General features: G+C 42.8%; 1 protein-coding gene and 1 long non-coding RNA gene across 3 annotated transcripts; one reads left to right on the top strand and one right to left on the bottom strand.

The window, feature by feature from the left end:
* Positions 1-345: 345 nt before the first annotated feature.
* Positions 346-1,303, bottom strand: LOC129505009 (ribose-phosphate pyrophosphokinase 2-like). The gene is given in 2 exon segments (XM_055317937.1): positions 346-1,063; positions 1,065-1,303. Coding segments are annotated over 2 exon segments (954 nt in total). The 5' UTR covers positions 1,301-1,303.
* Positions 1,304-6,802: 5,499 nt separating this feature from the next.
* Positions 6,803-21,549, top strand: LOC129504948 (uncharacterized). 2 transcript variants are annotated; one of them, XR_008663448.1, is made up of 4 exons: positions 6,803-6,846; positions 8,283-8,433; positions 17,020-17,119; positions 21,044-21,549. It is a non-coding gene; the product is annotated as an uncharacterized LOC129504948 (long non-coding RNA). The 2 variants fall into 2 exon arrangements; XR_008663449.1 differs by lacking the exon at positions 21,044-21,549 and adding an exon at positions 18,571-18,794.
* The last annotated feature ends 2,282 nt before the right edge of the window (positions 21,550-23,831 follow it).

Genomic DNA, 23,831 nt, shown 5'->3' with positions numbered 1-23,831 from the left:
TGAAACAGACAGACTATGACCTTCCGCAGTGGAATTACATACTTGAAAGTTGTGGCCTCAGAGCACCGGTAAAACAAAAGAAAGGTCACCTGTCAGAATGAGCCAGGATAACCTTAAGGACAGTTCACGTAAAAAGATCAGATAACCATCACCCTCCTCCTCCCCCTCCCAAACCAGAAATAAATGGTCTTGAGCTTGAGAGGGGGGGGAAACAATGGATCTTGCAGGGTACAAAGATCGGATGCTTTTGCATTATCCTAGAATTGCTGGGTCCTAAAACTAAAGTCAGGCAAACGCACACAAGGCAGCGGCCGAGCAGGCCTGCTCCACACCTCACGTCCGGGCCTATAGCGGGACGTGGCTGAACAGGTAGAACACGGATTCACCGTTGTGCGTTCTTCGGGTCGCCTCTGCCAAGATCATCGAGATATCAATGACCTGAATCTTGGGACGGTGTTTCATTTTGTCCTCTTGTGGAATGGTGTTTGTGACGACAACAGCCTCAAAGGCGACGTTGTTTATTCTGGAAATAGCTGGCCCAGAGAAGACCCTGTGTGTAAGGATAGCATGAACCTTGGTGGCTCCGGCGGAGAGCAGCTTGTCCACGGCGTGGCAGATGGTACCACAGGTGTCAGCCTTGTTGTCCACGAGGATAGCCACGCGGTCCTCCATGTCGCCCACCAGAACCATCCAGTCCACTTCATTTGCTTTCTTCCTCTCTTTGTGAATCAAGGCGAATTCCACATCCAACCTGTCTGCAATTGATGTGACCCTCTTGGCTCCCCCGGCGTCGGGCGAGACAATGATACAGTTCCTCCACTCAGCAATGTTGTCTCGGATCCACTGCAGGACGGCGGGCTCCACGTACAGGTTATCCACCGGGATGTCAAAGAAGCCCTGGATCTGAGAAGCATGCAGGTCCATGGTGATGATGTGATCGGCCCCAGCGACCGAGAGCATGTTGGCCCCAAGTTTTGCAGAAATCGGAGCTCGGCTCTTGTCCTTCTTATCCTGTTGGGCGTATGGAAAACACAGGATTATGGCAGTCACCCTAGATGATGACGATCTTGCAGGCGTTGATCATGATGAGGAGCTCCATCAGGTTGTCATTGATTTCTCCACAGCCACTCTGGATGATGTAGACATCTTCGCCCCTCACACTTTCACCGATCTCGACGCTGATCTCCTGGTTGCTGAATTTCTTAGTGACCACCTTGCCCAGTTCCAGGCCCAGCCGGTCGGCCACGCGCTGGGACAGGTCCTGGTGCGAGCTACCGCTGAAGAGCACGATGTTGGGCATGGCCGAGGCGGCGGTGGCACCGGAGGCTGCGACGCGAGCGGGAAAGCACCTGTCCTCTAGGTTTATTGATAACTTTTGTTTCAATGGATTCTTCAAAGCAGTAATGTCCTTGGAAATACCAATCAGATCTGCCTTGGCTCAAAGAACTCAACTTTTTTGTTTGTTTGTAATGATTATCATCATTAGTGTCTGGGAAACGATACTACTAGATGAGAAGGAAAAACTCATAAAGGTGTGTCTTGCTCAAGGTTACATACTAGGACTCAAACCTGGTCTGTTTGCCTCTAATGCCATGATCTTTCGGTTATAGCCCCAGGGCCTGAGTGTAGCTAAGGGATTCCACTCGCTAGAGCCTTGGATTCCTTCTCTTTCTGGTCCCCAAACTCTTCATTCCAGAGGCACTGAAGAGGCACTGAAGCAAATCAATTCATTAGATCCCTTCTCCCCCAGAGAGCTGATATGCAGGTGTCCTTATGGGTGAAGAGACCTGCTATGGGATTGTATCACAAAGGACTTATTAGTGGGACTAGGAGAGGCACACAACTGGTTCAGGTAGTGTGTCTTCTGGGCAAATGCATCTTCCTGAACTCCAACCAGAGCAGCATCTGGGGCTTTATTGAGAAAACTGACCAGGAAAGCCAGATATCCTTCACATGTCATTAAATGTCAACCTGTCCATTAAAAAGGCACAGTGGGGTCTCCATCAAAACATGGAGCTGGGGGATGAGGTAACTAACATCTGTACTACTAGTTTGTTGGGTTATGGTACAGGACTGAAATTTCCCGGAGTAGTGGGCCATGGTTTTACCTGCAAGGTGACTCATCCATGGCAGAGCCAATCATTATAACGGGGGTTACCAATATGAAAAGAATTCCCTGCTAAGATATAGGGGTTTCATGGGTTATCGGGCTAAATGTTCATCTAAGCACTTAGAGCTCTGTGATGAGGTTGCATTTATCCTGTTTTATATTTATCCTTCAACTGATGTCATTTTTTTTCAAAGTGGTTATGATTTTGGCCTTGTCACTTCTGTCACTAGGCAGCTTCCAAATTGCCAATTCTTGGCAATGTTTAATGCCTTGTCCCCTGTTCTGCTGTCAGGGGCAGCTCATTTAAGCTGCCAAGAAGACCTGCTTTATTGCTTAGCCAGCCAAGGCCTAAGCTGTTTCATGACATTTCAACGTGAATCAATGATAGAAATTTCAATTTGTTTCAGAAGAGAGTTGTCAACAGCCCAGAGCTCAGAAAATGAGTGGCCAGTTATTTTGGAGGCATTGCTTTGCATGTACGTGGATGAAAGGCATGCTCATTGCTGTTTCAGCATACATTTATTCTCTGAAACTCATCCTTACTTATATGTGGGTACTGCTTCTGAAGAAACTTGAGTATTCCTGCTACTTGCTAATAAGTAGAATTCTTTTTTATCTACTTTGCTAAACATAGTGATCATAGGTTGTTCTTGCCTGTCCCTATGGGGGACTACCCCTCCTCCTCTCCAGTGATTGGAGCTGATTTCAGACCTGTTTCATGGGTAGGCATGTGACTCAGGCTTGTCAATGAGAAACATGGATTTGATAAGGGCATGTTAGCTGTTATTAGTCAGGATCCTGGAAACAGATGAAACTCTCAAATTGGGTTATCAAATAACCTTCCCCCAGAGGTGTGGGCAGTGTATAAGAAAACCCTAAGTGAAAGTGCAGTTCCTGGGGTTACTCATAGTGGGGTGTTTGTAGCACACATAGGTTGTAGAGGTGAGCTTGAAGAACCATTACTTGAACTCAGAGAGACAAGGATGAGTAGAGAGAGCTGAGGCAGGATCTGTATTATTGACCATGAGACATAGCTAATCCGTGTAGACTCTTGCTGAGGGAACTGAGAGGAATGAACATCTTCATCTTATTCTTTTCTCTTTCTCCAGTCTCTTGCTGGCCTTCCTACGACAATACCCAAAAGAAACCATAGGGAAAAAAAGGTACTGATACATCCACACAGGCCAGCCTCTCAGTTTAGAGAAGAGAGAAGGTGGAGAGTGGATGTGAAGGTCAAGCTGAAATGTTCAGCACATGAGCCAATTCAGGCCAATTGACAGTCAGTCCTGGGACTTTTGATGGAAAAATTAGGAAATAGGTACTCTCCTTCCACTGGGATTTCTGTGGAAAAGAAGCTTGGAGCTGTTGTGCTGGTGGTCCTCTTGTCATCACTCCAGAGAGAGGAAAACAGAGTAAAGAGATGGGGATGCAGTCCCGATGACACCATTTAAGTGATGCATTTCTTTTTAAAAATTTAAGTGATGACACACTTGGATCCAGTTACACTTGACAACTACCCTTAGAATTTTCAGCTAGGGACCAATAAATTTCCCCTCTGCTTCAGCCAGTCAGATTTCCACACTTGCATCTGAAAGAGGCCTGATGAATACATGGTCTGTGCAGTTCAGTATACTGTAAAACTCATCTCCTGGAACCATGGAGATGATCTCCTGCCACACTCAGCAGCAGTTTCTAAACTATTCATTTCATTAAATCTGTTCTCATTGGGCAGGTGGCAGCCCCTGTCTTTCCATAACCCTCTCTGACTGTAGCTTGTGCCTGCATAGTCCTGAGATAGCCAGGGTATTCCTGATTAGATGCATCATGGAACAACATCTGGAATTTTATGAATCCAATGTGTTTGTGACAGTATTCAGTATGGGAAAGACACTATTTCAAAATATGAGGGAAAAATAATGCAAGTCTCCTTTGGTAGAGAAAAAGTCTCTAATGAATATAGACTGGGGTTAGATGATTTATTTTTATTTTTTAAGAGATTTCATTTTTAAGCAATATCTGTACCCAACATGGAGCTCAAACTTACAACCCTGAGATCAAGAGTTGCATGCTCTACCGACTGAGCCAGCTAAGTGCCCCTGAGGTTAGATGATTTAAATGAGATATTGAAATGTGTGCAAAGTTTATAAACGGTGGGCCAAGTCAAATAGTCCCTTGGGAGAACCATTTTAACCCAAGGATAGGCTCAGTCTGTGTGCTCAGGTTCAGAAATACCTGTTCTGAGAGATACTTAGCCTCAAAAGATATTTGATAAGTCAGCATCTTTGATAGGTGTTGTGTCCTTTATTTACAGGCAGCTCTCTCTTTGGAATAATGTGCATGTCCTTTAATACTATGCTTTTCACCAGCAAGAAAGAAAAGGGAAATAGTTTGTGGGCAGAGAGCCCTGAGGATCCATCTTCAAGCGGTCTTGCAGCTTGACCTTTCCCTGTCCCCTTCTCCAGTATCCTCTCCATCCACACAGAGCAGATAATGAAAAATCCCATCTGTAAATACAGGGCTGGGAGGGGGTGTGTGTGGAGGAAGCCTGGAGCACAACGTGGAAGAGCAGACAAAGCATCAACTTGGACCCAGATTCTTCCATTTGTTAGCTGTGCAACCTTGGCTTAATCTCCCTGAGTTCCTGTTTCCTCTTCTGTAAAATGGAGATAATACCTTCCTCAGAGCATGGTTATAAGGATTAAATGAAATCGAACGAACAAAACTTCTAATGTACTGCTTGGCAAATGTCTTCATAAATGGCCACAACATCAGTGATGCTAAGGGTGGGCAGGTCAGGATGGTGGCACATCATTCAGTTTGAAGCCAGCATGATGCCTGGCATTCAACAGCAAATGCTAATTCCTATCTCCTTCCTGCTTTCCCCAGGAGTGTTTCCTCCCTCAAATGGAATTCTCCGCTAACTGAGCAGGGATGCATGAGATGATGGAGGCATTTAGAGTTTTAAGTAGCCTCTTTGACCCCATAACCCCATTTCTGAGAATTAGTTTAGGAAATAATCTAAAAGAAAGAAAAGAGTCGTTTGTGCCAAGACGTGTACTACAGGATTATTTATAATAGTAAAAAAACCCTGCCAATATGCGATAATGAGGTCAGCTCAATTATAGTAATTAACTAAATGGGTTATTCTGCAGTCATTGAAATAACTTCAAAGACTATACAGCAACATTAATATTTTATTTAATATAATTTATTAAATTATAAACCTGGGTAAATCGAAAGAGACGCACAGAATTGTGTTAATACCCTGACACTATGACACAGGCTCATGTCCTTATCACGGCCCCCATGGAATCTCTGTTCTCTGGGTACTTCATTTTTTTTTTTTCATTTTTACACACTGGGTTTGTATTCAAATGGAGAAATTCCCTAAGTTTTAAAAGCTCAGTTTACTTCATTTTACTTTATTTTGAAGATTTTATTTATTTATTTGAAAGACAGTGAGCACGAGCAGGCATGGGGAGGGCAGAGGGAGAGGTAGAAGCAGGCTTCCTGCTAAGCAGGGAGTCTGAAAGATGCAGGGCTCCATCCCAGGACCCTGAGATCATGACCTGAGCCAAGGCAGACACATAATCAACTGAGCCACCCAGGTGCCCCAAACTCAGTTTATTTTTTGACCAGGTGTGAGTATTTATTTTATATAAACCTTATCAAGACCAGTAGAGAGAGCACTAAAAAATAAAAACAATGTAATTCTTTGGGGTAACAGGAATTGTGATGAGTGTTGGCAATGTGTTTTAACTCCTGCTGATGGGCACAATGTTTAATTAACAATATTTTAAATTAATATTAAATAAAATACATTTAATTACTACTACTAATGTTTAATTAGCAATAATGTACATCATAATTATGGAATGATCCTTCTGTTCCTGTTTTACTTTGCTTAGGGAAAATGAGTTATTGGACGTTAAGTATTTAGCATAAGGCCTGACATAGAGTGATCAATAAGAGCTTACAGCGTCACCATTTATTGCATATGCTCCTATAATCCTCATGACAATGCAGTGAGGGAGGGACTATTAGTATCCCAATTTTAGAGGTGGGGAAACAGGCATAGAGAAGTTAATTTGCTTGTGTAGGGTCACATCACATCAATGGCAAAGCAGGAATCCCCCTGGGGGCCAGGGGCCAACATCTTGCTCCTCACCATTTCATCACAGTGCATGTTGGTAAAACAGCTGGCTTAAGGAAAAGAAAATCAAGTGGCCAATTGAGCTTTTAGGGGAATTTGATCTTCGGGTCCCTAAGCCTCTAGGGAAGGGGATGATGAGCGTCTGGAGAGAAGAAAGGGAGGAACATGGGCTGGCTCTGGCCCTTGTTTCTGCACCTTCTGGAGTGGAGGGAATGAGAGGTTGGGAGTAGGAGAACCTGGACTCATATGTTCATTGGTAGAGAATGTCCATGACAGACGTTTCGCTAAAGTCACACCTGGAGTCTGACAGATGAAGGAAACGGTCTGAGCCATATGGGGCCACTCTTAACTTCCAAGGACTTGGAACTGGATGATTATTTGAGATATCAGGAACAACATGCCCTCCCCCAGCCCATACACACAATTTTGAGAGTAGGAAACAAGGGCCCGAGATGGCAAGTGCCTTGCCTTCTGAGGCTTCATTACGTTTCCCTTCCGAAGTAACCTTAAACCTTAGACAGAAACGTTTGCAGACAGATGCGAGACTCCCCAGCCTCTGTGCTCTCTCCGGGCTCTGCATGAGGTAGGGTTGCCCTCTTCTCTAAGATCTCTGCTCCCCGAGAGGCCTGAGTGCCTCGCTCCATCACTGTGAGACAGTGGGGGCAGTGGTGGGGTGGGTGGTGGCGGTGGTGGGGTGGGGTGGGTGGGTGAAGTCCAGGCAAGGCCAGCATGAAATCAGGAGCTGAGCCCAGGGCAGAGCTTTTCCCTGTGAGGGAGGGATTTTAGGAAATAGGCAGGGTCCAGGTTTCCTGATGAAGCCCCCTCAGCAGCCAAGGGCTTGAGAAGGGAACCCCCAGCTGCTGGAATTGGGGGGCAAAGTAAGGCTGAGGGTCCGAAGCAGGCAGGGACCATAGGAACAGATCCTCACCCTCTGCCTGTCCTGGGAATGATCCGCGCTGAAGGCATACCCAGGGGCTGGGGGGCTGATTCATGGGGTCCTCACCTGAGATGAGGAGGGAAGCCAGCCTTGCAGAGCAAGTTGAGTCAGAAACATGCGAGAGGCTGTGATCTAAAAGGGGAAGTCCAAAGGGTCACCAACGTGAAGGGGCCAGAAGCAGCTATGGCAGCTGAGATACGGAGCCAGGAATCTGAGAACGGGGAGGTGAGAGCAAAAATAGTAGGTCCAGGGTAAACAGGATTGGCCTAGAACAGGTGCTGCTTTGTGGCTCACTCTGGTGGGCCAGCTGGCCATGGGGGGGTGGGGGTGGGGGCATGGGTCTGCTGAATTTAAAGGGCCAGGACTCAGCCCGGGAGCCTCTTACAACAGCGCGGGCTGGCTCTGGGGTGGTCTGGGCAGTTTGCCCTGGACCTGAGCTGGCGGACCAGGCCGAGTCTTCAGGGCAGCGGGGGGCAAGCATTGGAGATAAGGACAAATCCTGATAGGCCCTGGGTGGAGGAACGAGTCTGGGCACTGGGGCCTCGGCTCGGTGGGGCCTGCACGCTGAGGCCTGCACGCTGAGGCCTGCCTGAGAACGCAAGGCTGTGGGAGAGGGCGGCTGATGAGTCACAAGCCCCAGATGTGGAGCAGATGCTGGCGGCAGCTTTGGGCTTTCTCGTCAGCAGATCTGACCACGCCTGGGCCAGCTGTCAGGCTCAGGCCACTGGCCCTGGCCCTGGCACAGAGAAAGCCTAAGAACTTTCTTCTCTGTGAGCGTTCCCTCTTGGAAATGTCTTGTAGCCGCACAGAACCACATTTGGGTGAGCAAACATATCTGGGGTGCCAGGCTTTACAAGCTGACTCGATGACGCTTCTAGGCAGAAGGTTGAACCGCCCCAGTCATTAACTCACTTCCCCTTGTGGGTGAATTCCGCAACGAGTCGTTCATCTGAGCTGTGCAACTAGCTCCTCCAGCACACACAGACCTGTCTGTCAGCGTACACTTGGCTGCTCAGATAAACCCTTGGCACCTCGGAGGCTGTCCCTGGTTCACCTCTGAGACCACGTGCTTTCTCTTGCAGGCGACTTGAGCCGCTTCCCGGAACAGGCCAGGACACAGGGATGATGTTCTGCGGGTGAGGCTGCGCTGTGCCAGGCGAGGCCCTGGACACATCTGGATGCTTAACCCCTGGCATACCACGGTAGCCGGATGGCTTCATCCGTCCTTTGCGTGTATCTGTCCTTTTATTTTTATTTTTTAAAAAGACATTATTTATTTATTTATTCATGAGAGACACAGAGGGAGAGGCAGAGACACAGTCAGGGGAGCCTGATGCGGGACTCACCCCCTGAGCAGAAGGCAGATGCTCAGCCACTGAGCCACCCAGGTGCCCCATGTCTGTCCTTTTAAATTCTGGCTTAACGGCCTCATGTTTTAGGGCCACTTTTATCATCCCAAAATAGCACTCTGACCATGACTCCAAAGAAGGGCGTTTGCCCCTGAAGCAAACGCAGTGGGCTGGCTGCCAAGGCTGGCAAAATGAGACACAGTACTTGAAATAAATGCAGGGTGTTTGCTTACAGAGTCTTCTCCACCGCATCATGGATGAATCAGATGACTTCTCACCCCAGATTCTGTTTTTACCCACTTTCCTACTCAGAGGCGGGGGTGGGAGGATTTTATAAAGCTTAAAATATATCTCCAAATTATATCCTGTTTTCTCTCGAGTTCTAATGTTGGCTAGGGATTCTTTCATTCTTTGACACAGTTAGTTAGAAATTATGTTTTTTTTGTTTTTGTTTTACTTTTGCAGTTTCATTGTGTTTTAATTCATGCTTGTGGGAAGAACGCTAGGTAGTAAGTCAAGAGATGGGGTCAAGTCTCTGCTCGGTAGTAATGGATTTGAGGCAAGTCAGTTCACTTGTCTGAGCTTCAGTTTCCTCGTTGGCAAATGGGGTGTCATTTCCCTGAGGAAGCTGAGAGCATCCATGGGGCAGGGTGCCTTCCCCCTTTGTAGACCTGGAGTCTGAACCCCATCCTTTCACTTCCCAGGCTTGTTATGACAGCAAGTTAGATCACTTGTGGAAATGCTTTGAAAGCTGAAATGCTGCATTTCTGAGAGGGGTCATCATTACTATACACCATGCCAAAATAAATAAATAAAAACAGTGTTTCTTCTCTTCAGCCTTCTTCATACTCAACTTAGCCTTGCCAGGGGTAGTGATTCTTCAGCATCCCAGGCAAATCATTTCACCCTGGACCCAAAACTGGAACAATTCCTTAACCCCATTCACAGTGCCTTTGCAGTTGCCTGTTTTTTTGTTTTTGGTTTTGTTTTTTAAGATTTTATTTTTTTATTTGACACAGAGAGAGTTGAGAGAGAGAGAGAGCGCCATAGAGCACAAGCAGAGGGAATAGCAGAGGGAGAGGGAGAAGCAGGCTCCCTGCTAAGCAGGATGCCCAATGCAGGACTCGATCCCAGGACCCTAAGATCATGACCTGAGCTGAGTCAGACATTAACTTTTTAATTTTAAAAATTTTTTTTAAAAAGCTTTTATTTATTTATTCATGAGAAACACACACACACACACACACACACACACACACACACACACAGAGAGAGAGAGAGAGAGAGGGGGGCAGAGACACAAGGCAGAGGGAGAAGCAGGCTCCATGCCTGTCCAGTCCTGGGACTCCAGGATCACACCTTGGGCTGAAGGCGGCGCTAAACCACTGAGCCACCCGGGCTGCCCCAGACACTAACTTTTTAAAAGAGTGCTCGATAAGTTCCTTTATTTTTTATTATGATAAAATAGACATAACATAAAAATTACATTTTAACCATTTTTAGGAGTATAGTCTAGTGGCATTAAGTTGTGAAACCACCACCACCATCCACCTCCAGAACTTCTTTCATCTTTCCAAGCTGAAACTCTACTTGAGAAGCAGTATTTCCCCATTCGCCTTCCTCCAACTCCTAACAACCACCATTCTATTTTCTGCCCCTATGAATTTGACGACTCCAGGTACTTTATGTAAGTGGATTAACACAATATTTGTCCTTTTTTGTTTGGCTTCTTTCACTTAACATCCCTTCAAGGATCATCCATGTCTGGTTCTTTTCAGAGATAAAATTCCCAGAAACTTTGAAACAATAGATTTAAAAAAAAAAAAAAAGCTAACTCTGTTCCCAGAAACTATGATAAATTAGGGAGGAAAATCTGAATGGACATATCTGCTTTTGTGTTTGTGCTATTGTAGCTCCACAGTTAGAGTTTGTAGGTGCTGTGTATAGCTGTAAAGTCACTTGTGTAAATAAGAAATGAAATACATTGTGTATCTGTATCTGAATCTCAGCTGGCCAGGAGCTGAGGGAGTGTGCAACATTTGGTATGTGTTGTTGGGCAACACTCTTCCTTCCAACTGTTTATTTGTAACTGATGACTTACCTGGGAACCAGAGATGTCCTGAGGAAGGAGACTTAAACCATGCCCACAATTGCGGGTCAAGCATTCAGTTTCATAGTTGATGGTTTGGGGTTCTGACCGAAGCCAGTTTTCAGGATGGCATTTTGGACTCTTGGGGTGGGGGTGGAAATTCACTGAAAGGGAAAATGTAAGGTGGCAGGGTGGGCCACAACCAGCGTTCGGGGAGAGCAGCATGGAGACCCCTTAGCACCCCAGGAGGAAGGGCCAGGTATAAAAATTAGAAAATCATTAAACTCTGTAATGTTTTGGGACCCAATGCAAACCTGTCAAAGAAGTCACAGCAGGATGATCGGGGCTATTCTCCTCTTCCCTGTGGCAGTGACTGGGGAGTGGAGTAGCACCATCATAAGCACCAGTGTCTCAGCAATCTGGTGTCAGAGAGAGGGTCTCCATCTAGCTTAGCAGAGTCGGTGTGGTGACAGTGGTGGGCTTTTTGGTCACTGAGATGATGTGAGGCAGGCAGGTATCCCACATCTCAGGGCTGGCGGAGGGCACATCAGCAGCTCGGTTTGCACAGACAGGCCAGCAGCACTGGGAGGCCTGAGCTGATTCACGTTCATATGTCAAGCTCCTTATAGACTCCTGGAGAGTCCTGGAGCAAAACTTTTTAAGAGACTGTAATTCTTCACCAGCTGTACTGGGGGCCGGGCTGCTGAGATTCAGACATTAATGTGACCGTGACACTCATTGTACCTATTGGCTGGTACAGGTCAGCAACCTTCAGGTTACTTATGTTTTGATTTGTAAATAACACAATTATAGTGTGGTTTATTCTGATGATTGGTAACTTGTTAATGTTGTTTAGCATAAAATATTTCAAGCAGAACTTACAAATTGCCATTATGTTGGGACTGTCTACCTCATGCTTTTGGCTTATTTATAAAATGCAGGGACTTGGAGAAGAGATGAAATCATTAGGACTATAGTCTGTTCTTTGGATTTAGTCACATTTTCAAAAAAACAAGACATTAGGAAAACAGGAGGCAAGAGAGGTTCAGAATCTATGGAATATAATGTTTCTGTGTGGAAGTGTGCTAAATCGCTCTCCACTTCTGAGTGGCTGAACTAACAGTGAATTGTTTCTTCCGGTGCTTCATTTATCACTGTCCCGGACGGCTGGGAACTGAAGGGGTGTCTACTTGGAAAAGACAAGTTTTTGGGTTTGTTTGTTTATTTGAGCCATTCTTTGTTAGTTTCCTTCAGGATCATGTTTGGGTATTTCTACGTGTCACATGGCAGGGGGGTTATTAACCACTCTTGTTTGAAATGGTTCCATTCAATCCTACCCCAGTACAGGCAGTGGAGGGTAGGACCTACTAAGATCCTCTTCTTCCCTTTGGCAGGGCTTTTGAGTACCCTGAGCCATTGCAAATAGGATTTTTCTCATTAGGTAGATCTCTTGGGCAAATAAAAATGTTGAGACATGGGTGGGCACTGTTGCTGCTGGACCAGGCATGGCTACACAGAGGCAACTGTTGGTGGGATGCCTTCACTTGATAATGAGTGCAGCAGAAGGGGCTCATCAGAAAGGCAAACATTGGCTAAATTCTGGGTTGAGCTCCCATGTGGCACCCTGGCCCTACCCACTGACAGTGCTCACTTGGGCTCAGGTGGGACAGTCTCTTGATGCTGACTCTCATCTTCTTGTGATCCCTTTAAGTCCTGGAGTCTTTACTGACTTCCCTTCTCAGGTGCCTGAACTCCCACCCATGGTAAATCCAATGTTCAATGGATCTGTGATCTTCATCTCTTCTCTTTTCAAGAGAAAAGATCTCTTGAAAGAGAGATCAAGATCTCTTCTCTTTTAGCTGCTTATTGTGGAATTCTTCAAGCAAACAAAAATTGAAAGAACAGAACCGTGACACTTGCATGCACTTGATCTTGAATTAAAGCAATTGCAACATTTTGTCATATTTACTTTAACAGAAAATCTTATATGTGAAACACTTCAAAGTAAATTGTAGACTTTTCCCTCCTAAATACTTCACTATTTTGCATCTTCTAAGAATAAAGATATTCTTCTACCTAATAATACCATTATAACATCTAATTATTGTTTTTTTTTTTTAAAGATTGTATTTATTCATGAGAGCCAGAGAGAGAGGCAGAGACACAGGCAGAGGGAGAAGCAGGCTCCATGCAGGAGCTGGACGTGGGACTTGATCCCAGGACTCCAGGATCATGCCTGAGCCTAAGGCAGATGCTCCACTGCTGAGCCACCCAGGCATCCCCATCTAATTATTGTTAATAATAATTTGCTAATATCATTTAATATGAATAATCAATTTTCCCCATTGTCCCCAATATGAACTTTTTAATTAATGCTTTAGAAGCAGGACTCAGTCAGAGTTCATGAATTTAGTTGTTATGGATTTTAATCTCTCTTATTCTAAAGCAATCCTTCTCCCCTCATATTTGAAAAATCACATTGGCACTTGGGGGCCAGGCTAGTTGTCATGAGGTATAGTTCACCTTCTGATTTATCTGATCACTTCCAGGTGGTATCACTTAATTTCTTTTTTTCTTTTTTTATAAAGATTTATTTATTTATTTGAGAGAGAGAGAGCATATGTGAGGTGGGGAGGAGTGGAGGGAAAGAGAAACTTCGGCAGACTCTGCACTCAGCATGGGGCCCAATGCAGGGCTCAATCACACCACCCCATGATCACAACCTGAGCTGACACCAAGAGTCAGACACTTAACTGGCTGTACCACCCAGATGTCCCTCATTTAATTTCTTTTAACAGAGCCCTGACACTTTCTGTAAACTGGGAAATAATTTTAAGGGCCTCATTATATTTGGTGAACAATTTTGGTAGGGTGGTCAATTTTCTTTAATTTTTTTTTAAAGATTTTATTTATTTGTTCAGGAGAGACACAGTGAGAGAGAGAGAGAGGCAGAAACACAGGCAGAGGGAGAAGCAGGCTCCATGTAGGGAGACCGATGTGGGACTCGATCCTGGGTCTCCAGGATCAGGCCCTGGGTCGAAGGCAGGTGCCAAACCGCTGAGCCACCCAGGGATCCCAATTTTTTTTTTTAAATGGACAAACATCATACCCTATTCCCTTTAAGGGTTTGCTCTCTGAATTCCAGTCATTTCTCTCCCTTTTTCTGTTAGAATCTTAGCTTTGGAAAATTACTGGTTTTTTTTCCTAGCCATTACTCCTGAAATATTTCATCAACCCATTTTGGAGTCTCTTTGGAGACTGGAGATTTGGAGATTATGTTTGAAGGCTTACTGCATCATGCCTTCAAAGAACATTGCCACCTGCTGTGTAAGGTGATGCTTTTGCAGCAGGTGAAAAGTCAAAGGAAGCAGAAATCATGCCTCCAAAGGTCTTGCTTCACAGAGCCAGAGGAACACACATCCCAGACTCCATTCCTGGATCTCTGTATCATGTGAAAATATACGATTTGGGTCCTTTTTCAAAATCAGGTCTTAAGGATAAGGCTTATTTTGCAGCCACTCACATTTATTAGCAGTGCTATCATCCTTAGCATATTTTTCTGTTGATTCAGATCTTAGAGATTAGTAGGAAGATAAATTATCTAACTATGAAATTCATCTTGATTCTGAATAGACTCTCATAATAGTCTCTATCCTGTGGCGACTTTTTCAGTAGTCTCAGGAAATTCGTAGGGGATGGACCATTTGTTTCTGTTTTGTAGGAAAAAAAATCAATCTTGAATTTTCTTTCTTTCTTTCTTTCTTTCTTTCTTTCTTTCTTTCTTTCTTTCTTTCTTTCTTTCTTTTTCTTCTTTCTTTCTTTTTTCTTTCTTTCTTTTTTCTTTCTTTCTTTCTTTCTTTCTTTCTTTCTTTCTTTCTTTCTTTCTTTCTTTCTTTCTTTTTCTTTCTTTTTCAGCAAATGTTTATTGAAATCCATATTGTGTACCAGGAGCTGTATATCAGGGAGCACAAAGTTAGCTTGAGCCCATATGTTGCTTATAGTGGGGAAGAAGACACATAAACAGATACTTTCTCTATAAAATTGCAAAGATAAGTAGTAGGTATCAAGAGGTCAGAAATGAAGGGCATATCTTAGCCTTCCTGGGATCTGAGGCCTGAGCTAAGCCTTGAAGGGTGAGCAGAAGCCAAATGCCAAATGGTAAGAACCCTCTCAGCTTGTTCAGTGTGGTTTTTCCAGCATCTAGCACATGGTAGACATTCAGTAGAGTGAACTTATAAAAGAAGTTTTATAAAAGACTTCTCTTCTTATAAAAGAAGAGAGAGAGAGAGAGATCTCAGCAGAGGATGTGGTATAAGCACCAAAATAGGTGTGGGGAAATATAAATAGTTCAAATAGGTACAAGAAGATTAATGCTTACCCTTTATGGGGTCACAGCCTCCTTTGAAAAACGGAAGCTGTGGCAGACACATGGTAGGGCAAAAACACACAGTACTGTGGGAGACTCGGGGTAGACAAGCATCCAATGAAATCTTTCTGCTTGTTGCTATTGGGTCGGTTACCCCTTATTGACAGTAGTTTGCTGAAGGGTCACTTACTCTTAGCAGGTTCTTAGGGTTTTTTCCACTATGATTGAATTTTCCTAAAAGCTCCCAATATCACAGTTTGGTTCTTTTAATGATTTTCCTTTTGGTGCTTCTGGCAGGCAGGAAGCAGTTATAGTCTGAGAGTCACTTCTGTGCTCATAACTTTGTCATTTTCTTTGGAATATGGAGGTTTCTTCTACTCCCAAAAACCCGAAAGTAAATTCAATGAATAAATCTTATTGTTCGCAAAAACTTTATTTACTCCTTTCTTACTGTCCTTATAAATTCCAAAACAACAGGGTTCAGGGTAAAGATATAAAGTCAAAAGGCTGTTGTGATATTGCAAAAACATTTTGGGTATGGATCTGTATTGTGTGTCCTTCTAGAAAATTCTATTCTTTATGTAAGAGGAAAAAATAACTAATACTTTGGTTACTGCTCTGTGTTTTCCTTGCTTGGACTCTTTATTAAATAATTTCTTAATGATAACTCTAGCTGCTTTGTATCATATTGGATCCATTTTCATGAAGGATTATACAAATATTCTCTAATGTAGTTTCATAAAAATAAGCCTCTACCCAGGTGCACAAGCTTAAATACTAGCGTAGGAAGAAGTATTCACTGAGTGTTGCTGGGTGTCAGCGAGAGAGCCTGTGCATCTGTTGAGCAGAGTGGTGAGTGGCATGGCACAGATCTGGAGCTCTTTGTTATTGTAAAAATTATGGTTTGTTAACTGTGAAAACGGATACACATTTTTCTATGGAGCTATTGTCAGAAAAACACATAAGAAGGGATGATTATACAAATGTGTATTGCTGCAGCGCCAGGGTGGCTCAGATGGTTAAGTAACTGCCTTTGACTCAGGTCATGATCTCTTGGTCCTGGGATCAAGCCCCAAGTCAGTCTCCTGGCTCAGCGGGGAGTCTGCTTCTACCTCTCCTTCTCCCTCTGCTTCTCCACCCTGCTTGTGCTCCTGCTTTCTCTCAAATGAATAAATCTTTAAAAACAAAACAAAACAAAAAAATTTCAAATGTGTGTTGGAGATCAGACTGGTGATTTAGGGAGGCTGACTGCCACGTAGAGCAGTGCTTTCTCAAACTTTAATATGCATACAAAGTACTTGGGTGCTACTCAATGTTGATGGCTCCCCAAAATCCATATGTTGATATTCTAAGCCACAATGTGATGGCATTAGGAAATGGGGCCTTTGGGAGATGCTTAGGTCATGAGGGTGGAACCCTCATGAATGGGATTAATGACTTTACTCTAGAGATCCTCTGCAGAGCTCCTTAACCTTTTTTTGGCAGTGAGACACTGAAAAGACTATGAGGCAGGAAGCTGGCCCTTACCAGACACCTGATTTGCAGACATCTTCATCTTAGACTTCCCAGCCTCTAGGACTGTGAGAAATAAATTTCTGTTGTTTAAGTTGCTCAGTCGATGATATTTTGTGATAGCAGCCTGAACAGATTAAGACATCTCTTTAAAATGCAAATTTTGATTCAATATGTCTGAGCTGGGGCCTAAGAAACAGCATTTCAGACAATCTCCCAGGTAACATTGATGCCACTGGTCCAAAGACCTAGGGAATGTTTGTAGGAAGAGCCTTGATACCGTCACAGTCTGGTCTCAACTTTGTAAGCCTAGAGTAGTGCAATCTAAATCTATCATCTGCTATTTTGAAATCCAGAAGCTCTGAAAAACAACAACATTTTCATAGTTCCTTTAGAGGCAAAATCTGGTTTGAACTCATGTGAGGCTATCCATGATCCCCATTTCTTATTTTGTATGAATATTCATGTTTTCACTGTAAAAATATTGATGTATTTGATTACAGGAAGCTGCTTTTTGACTCCTCTGGGGATGCAGTATGTGAAGTACACAACCATATTCTAGAATATAAAAACCCCAAATTCTGAAACACTTCTGAATCTCAGGTATGTAGACCTGTGGTAATTTGGGGACATGCTTGCCTCCTCCATAATCTTCCTTCTCCTTCTGAAAATGGTTTTCAATTTCATGGAGCTGGGCCTATCCTCCTGCTCCCAGTGCTCCCCAAGCCCCAAGCATAGAAAATTTGGTCAGGGTGGATACCCGACCCAAACTGGGCCAATCAGATTCTTCTTGTGGGAATTTAGACTCGGGATTCACAGCTGTTTGTCTGTCTTGGCTGCTGGCACTGAGGCAGGTGAGAAGTAGCTTTCTTCAGCTGCATGTCTGAGAAGCAAAGACAGAGGGAAATGAAGCGGGTGTGAAGAGGGAAATAGAAATGAGAGTCCATGCAGCTGCAGAGTGTGAGAAAGAAAGGGAACAGCAGCAGGAGTGTGAGATGTAGACCCAGGGTGAGGGCAGGAGCATTAGTCCTGATTGCTTTCTGGTCCTGGTCCTAATTGTCCTTTCTGCCCTTGAGTTCTGTGACACACCACTACCATCTTTTTTTTTTTTTTTTTTTAAAGATTTTACTTATTTATTCATGAGAGACAGAGAGTCAGAGACATGGGCAGAGGGAGAAGCAGGCTCCCTGCAGGGAGCCTGATGTGAAACTGGATCCCAGGACCCCAGGATCACGACCTGAGCCAAAGGCAGACATTCAACCACTGAGCCATGCTGGCGCCCCACACCACTACCATCTTATAATAAATCCTCACATTGTGCTGGTGCTAGGTAAAGTGGGTTTCATTGAATTGCAACCTAAAAGGCTTTAACTAAGACATGAATATAAAACTCTTTTTCAGTGCAGTAAAATTTTTTAGACTCTGAAGAACAGATATGTCCGTCAAATTCCCAGGATAATGCTGATTTATTAATTTCCATGCAGAGTAACTACCAGTGGGACCAGGGTACTCACACTTACAGGTCAGCCTGTTCTCTCTCAGTTGGAAAGCCTACATGGGAAGCCAAATTATAATGAGAAGGCTGTCTGATGAGTGCAGACAAAACCAGATAAGTAGGGGACCTGAGCAGACTGTCTCCACACTATGATGGCCGGAGGCACTTTTCTCCTCTTTCAGGATATGCTGAAACTTCCGTGTGCTATACCTATGTGAGTGGTGCTAGGGCATGCTTGGAAAATAGGCCAACTCACTAAAACCAGTTTGCCAAGACAGCTAATGAGCCATTTACCTAAAATTTGTATTTGTCAAAACACTTCATGTATGGTGGAATAGTTTTCAAGCTTTCTGAATATTTTCCCCCTAAAGTGACTGGTGACTGTCTTAGATTGTACAGTTCTGTCCCTTCTTTTTCCTTTTTTCTCTCCTTTGTCTCCCTTCCCCTTCTCCTCCCCCTTATCCTACTTCCTCCTTCCTTCTCTCCTTCCCTCGTTCTCTTCTACTTTTCCTTCTTTCTTTTTTTTTTTTTTAAGATTATTTATTTATTTATTTGACAGAAAGAGAGCGAGCGAGCACAGGCAGGAGGAGCAGCAGAGGGAGAGGGAGAAGCAGGCTCCCCACTGAGCAGGGAGCCCGACGCAACACTCGATCCTAGGATCCCAGGATCATGAGCTGAAGGCAGGTGCTTAATTGAGCCATCCAGGTGCCCCTACCTTTATTTCAAAGGTATTTTTGCCCACTGGCCTAAGGTTATTCACCTCCTCACCTTCATCACATCAGAGGATTGGAGGCTAGGTCTTCAGAGGTGAGCTAGTTAAGACCAGAAATTGTACCCAATGGAGAAATTGTACCCAATGGTAGAGCAAATCTAGAGTGTTGGGGAGAGAGGACGTTGGAGGGATTGCTGAGGGCCAGGAGCCAGACAGTTAGTCGGGTGATTAAAACACCAAGACCAAAGCAGCAGGAGCAGGGTTGTGTCAACCTGAAGTCAAATCAGGAGTCAGGAAAGAGATAAGAGTTTGGATAAAAGGAAAACAGGCTGAAAACAAGTGATGAGATAATACTATTCTGTATTTCCATTGCTCATGCACTATCTTTTCTATTTCTTTAAAATTGTAGTATGTGCCTTTTGGAAAATTTTGTGCCATGTTGAATTTGCATAAATCTGGAGTTGCTCAACTCAGGGGGTGTTTTATTTATGATTCATCAGCCTTATCCCTTTTTTAGCTTCTCTTTCCTACTGCTTGTTGTCTGCTTCTCAGACATTTGCGTACTAGATTTCATTATTGAGCAAATTACCCCAAATCCAATGTTTATTGCTCTGTAGTGAGGCATTTCTGTGTTGACAGGGAGAATGAAGAGATGAGACACATTCATCAGAAACCTATTAAGCTCTCTTGCTTTTTATATTTTGCAACATCTACGTGATGAAGTCATACTAAACTACAAATATTAACCCACACATTATTTTTAAAGCTTTTTGTAACCAAATAGTTTGTTTCCTCTACAAAAATGGTATATATTTGTATTCATTTCCTGTTGCGGCTGTAACTAATGACCACAACTTAAGACAACACAGATCTATTATTCTACATTTCTGGAGATCAGAAGTCCTAAAATCAAGGTGTTAACAGCTATATGTTTCTTCTGGAAGCTCTAAGGAAAAATCGGTTTCTTTGTCTCTTCCAGTATCTAGAGGCTGCCTGCGTTCCTTGACTCATAGTCCCTTCTGTTGTCTTCAAAGGCAGAGGTTGTAGCCTCTTCAAATCTCTCCCTCTGACCACAACCCCTGCTTCTGTCATCACATTGGCCTCTTCCTCTGACCCTCCCACCTTCCTCTCAGAAGGACCCTTGTGATTACAGTGGGCCAGATCATCTAGGATAATCCGTGTGTTTTGAGATCCTTAATCACATGTGCGAAGTCTCCTTTATCATTTGAGGTACCTGTTCACAGGTTCTGGGGATCCGGACATGGACATCTTTGGGGCGTCTTTAATACTTATTTTTACTGTTCAGCCTAATAATGCTCATTCATAAGGCATTAATAAAATACAGGAAAAAACCAAAACAAAACAGAAAGGAGGGACACCTGGGCGGTTCAGTGGTTGAAAGTCTGCCTTTGTCTCGGGTTGTGATCCTGGGGTCCTGGGATCAAGTCCCGCATCAGGCTCCTCGCAGGGAGCCTGCTTCTCCCTCTGCCTGTGTCTCTGCCTCTCTTTTTGTTTCTCTCATGAATAAATAAATAAAATCTTAAAAAAAAAACAGAAAGGAGAAAAATAAAACTTATGGTTTGCTTGCTGAAAGGTAAACACAATGAACATTTCCTTCTTTTTAAAAAATGAACAGTTTTTACAGTTCTAATTATACTGTATATACAATTTGAAATCCTAGTTTTTCACTAAATATATCATAGCCTATTTTCCATGTTAGCAAACATTTTTATTGACTACATAATATTTTATTGAGTGATTATCCCATATTTTACATAAACCTTTGCCTATTTTTTGGAAACTGAGGTTTGTTTTTTTTTAAATGTTACAAATAATTCTATGACAAGTGTTTTTGTTCTTGGAATATAGTCCTAGATGTGGGATTACTCTATCAGTCTTTTTACAGCAGATATTTTTCAAAGAATTTACACAAATTTTCAGAACCATTAGATATATGTTAGTAGCCAGGTCACTACATCTCACCAGCCTCAAATAAAACAATCATGATTGTATTTTTGGCAATCAGGTGAAATAGATAATTTACTTTCAATTTTCATTTGTTTGCAGAAGAGAGTGAATGTTTTTTTCCATGGGCTTGCCTGCTGGTTATAATTCTTTGTGATGAATTATGATTCAGGCTTTTAAATTTTAGGGTTCCAAGTATTTTTAAGCCAATTTGTCTAAGATCTATATGTTTAATAAGTTTAATGTTTAAAAAAAATAAAAAAAATAAGTTTAATGTTTATGTTGTTTGTTCTAAATACTTTGTCTCTTATTTTTTTAAAGTCTTTTAAAAAATATTTTTTTATTTATTTGACAGAGAAAGAGCACAAGCAGGGGGAGCAGCAGGCAAAGGGAGAGGGAGAAGCAGACTCTCCACTGAGCAGGGAGCCCTGATATGGGGCTCAATCCCAGGACCCTAGAATCATGATCTGAGCCAAAGACAAGACACTTAACCAACTGAGCGACCCAGGCACCCCTCTCATCTCTTATTTCTATACTTTTTTAATGTCTAGAAAATTTAAATTTGTACATGGTCTAATCTATTCATTCTTTTCTCCTCTTCTTTTCTTTTTTAAAAATCCTCTTGTCTCAGTGGTTAACTACATAGTACATTTAATATTCTTCTAGTTTTTCTTATAGTTTAAAGAGTGTCTCTTTAATCCATCTGGAATTTATGTTGGTATGAAATCCGTGGAAAGGCTCTGACTACCTGCTTATATTTTACCCAGAGGAGGGCCTGATTTGCACTTCTGAGTTCTCTGCATTAAACCACCTGCTTTTTCTCTCTTCACTGAAAAGAAATAAAAGATGTGACAGAAAGATGTGAAATGCTATGTTGTTTCTCTAGTCACAGGGACTAATTTCTCTTTTTCTGAATACATCTAACTTTCTTCAGTCTCACCTTCTGGGGATGCCTAGGTGGCTCAGCAGTTAAGTGTCTGCTTTCAGCCCAGGGCGTGATCCTGGAGTCCCGGGATCAAGTCCCAGGATTGAGTCCTGCATCGGGCTCCCTGCATGCAGCCTGCTTCTCTCTCTGCCAGTGTCTCTGCCTCTCTCTCTCTCTCTCTCTCTTTCTGTGTTGTCTCTCACGAATAAATAAATTAAATCTTAAAAAAAAAAGAGTCTACCTTCTGATTAGTATTTTAGCTTAAATTTGAGATAGAAGTAGCCTCACATACATTGGCATAAATACACTGAAAGTGCTCAAAATTGGGCAAATAGAAAAAAAAAAGTCCAGCCTTAAGAAAAAAAAGTATTGGAAACTGCTCTATCAGGTGTCAAACACTGTACGTTTGATAAATATGGATTGTAGATGGATTGATGGGTGAATTGAACAAGAGCTGACAATGTTTCCTCTGAATAAAATTGTTTCCTCTGAACAATTATTTAGACCAGCGTAGTGAGAAGAAAATGTGAGCCACTTAAGGAATTTTAAGTTTTCTAGTAGCCACCTTACAACTAAAAAGCAACAATGAAGTTAATAAAATAATCTATTGTATTTGACCCAATATATCTGAAATATTATTTCAACACATAATCTGTGTTAAAATTATTGAGTTTACATTCTTTTTTTCATGCTGAGTCTTTGAAATATTGTTTATATAACACTTATGGTGCATCTCAGTTTAGATCAGTCTCACTTCAGATGCTCAGTAACTACATGTAGCTGTTGGATAGTCTGTCCTATGGCACAGAGCAGCTCTAGACATAGTGACACATTTTGGCTGCTTTACTTTTTTTTTTTTTTTTGCTTTACTTTTTTTTTTTTTTTTCTACACTCCATATTGAACAACTTTTACAAATGTCTTTTCTTGGGGCCTAATATAGTTGATCAGCTTTTGGTATCACTTGGTTACAATCATTTTATAAACATATCTCTTCTTGGCAGAACTTGGGTGTTTCCCAGTGTCCTCAGCCATGATTTACACACAACCTCCGCCTTATGGAGGGTTGATTAGTCTCTCAGTCCCCCCCCTCCTTTCTGCCTCTACCTCTTACTTCCCACTCAATTTCCTCCATTTTTAGAATAAACGGCTTCATTAGTTTTTCTGAGTACAAAAATAATCACATATATCTGTAGTGAAAAAAAAAAAAAGAATCAGGCACTCAGAAGGGAAAAAGAAAGTGCAAATCAGCTGTAGCCTATTACAGAAAGATAGTCACTAGTCACACTTAGGTAGCTTGTTCAGTATTGCAAATACATATTTTTGAAAACAGAATCATAGATGATACGCTATTTTACTCTTTTACAAATAACACATCATGGATGTATTTGTATTAAAAAAATGTGGATTGACCTCACTATTCTTCATGGGTGTGCAGCAGTCCATATAAGAATTTATCATGTTCTATATAATTAGCTTCCTATATTGTTAGACATTTAGGTCATTTCCGGTTTTTTGCCCTTATAACTAGTACATCAGTGAACATCCTTATACATACTTCCTTGCATAAGTATCTCCTAATTTTCTAAGAAGAAATTCCTAAAGTAGGCCAATTTTTTTTAAAGATTTTATTTATTTATTCATGAGAGAGAGAGAGAGAGAGAGAGAGAGATGGACAGAGGCAGAAGCAGGCTCCATGCAGGGAGCACGACGCGGGACTCAGTCCCGGGTCTCCAGGAACATACCCTGGGCTGAAGGCAGCGCTAAACTGCTGAGTCACCCGGGCTGCCCCAGTAGGCCAAATTTCAATCAGAGTGGGATTGTCCTTCAGAAAGCTTATGCAATTTACATTATTTATACTGGGACACGAAAAGTTTGCCATAGATAGTATCCAATACTCTCTAATCATGTTGATTTTGTTTAAAATGTTTAATTTATTTGAGAGGGAGAGAGTGAGAGCGAGCACAAGTAGGTGGAGGGCAGAGGGAGAGGGAGAAGCAGGTTCTCCAGGTGTAAGAAGCCCAACTTGGGCTTGATCCCAGGACAGTGGGATCATGACCTGAGCCGAAGGTAGATGCTTAATCAACTGAGCTACTCAGGTGCCCCTCATGTTGATTTTTTATTTCAAATCTTCCTAAACTTGCTTTTAAAGTTCTAGAAGTACCTAAAGTTCTAGAAGTACCTTAACATTGAGTTAAGATATGGAAAGGTTCCAAATTT

This window comes from Nyctereutes procyonoides, unplaced genomic scaffold (assembly GCF_905146905.1).
Source record: "Nyctereutes procyonoides isolate TBG_1078 unplaced genomic scaffold, NYPRO_anot_genome, whole genome shotgun sequence".
In the NCBI taxonomy this organism is placed as follows: Eukaryota; Metazoa; Chordata; class Mammalia; order Carnivora; family Canidae; genus Nyctereutes; species Nyctereutes procyonoides.
This window is presented reverse-complemented; position numbering and strand designations above follow the sequence as displayed.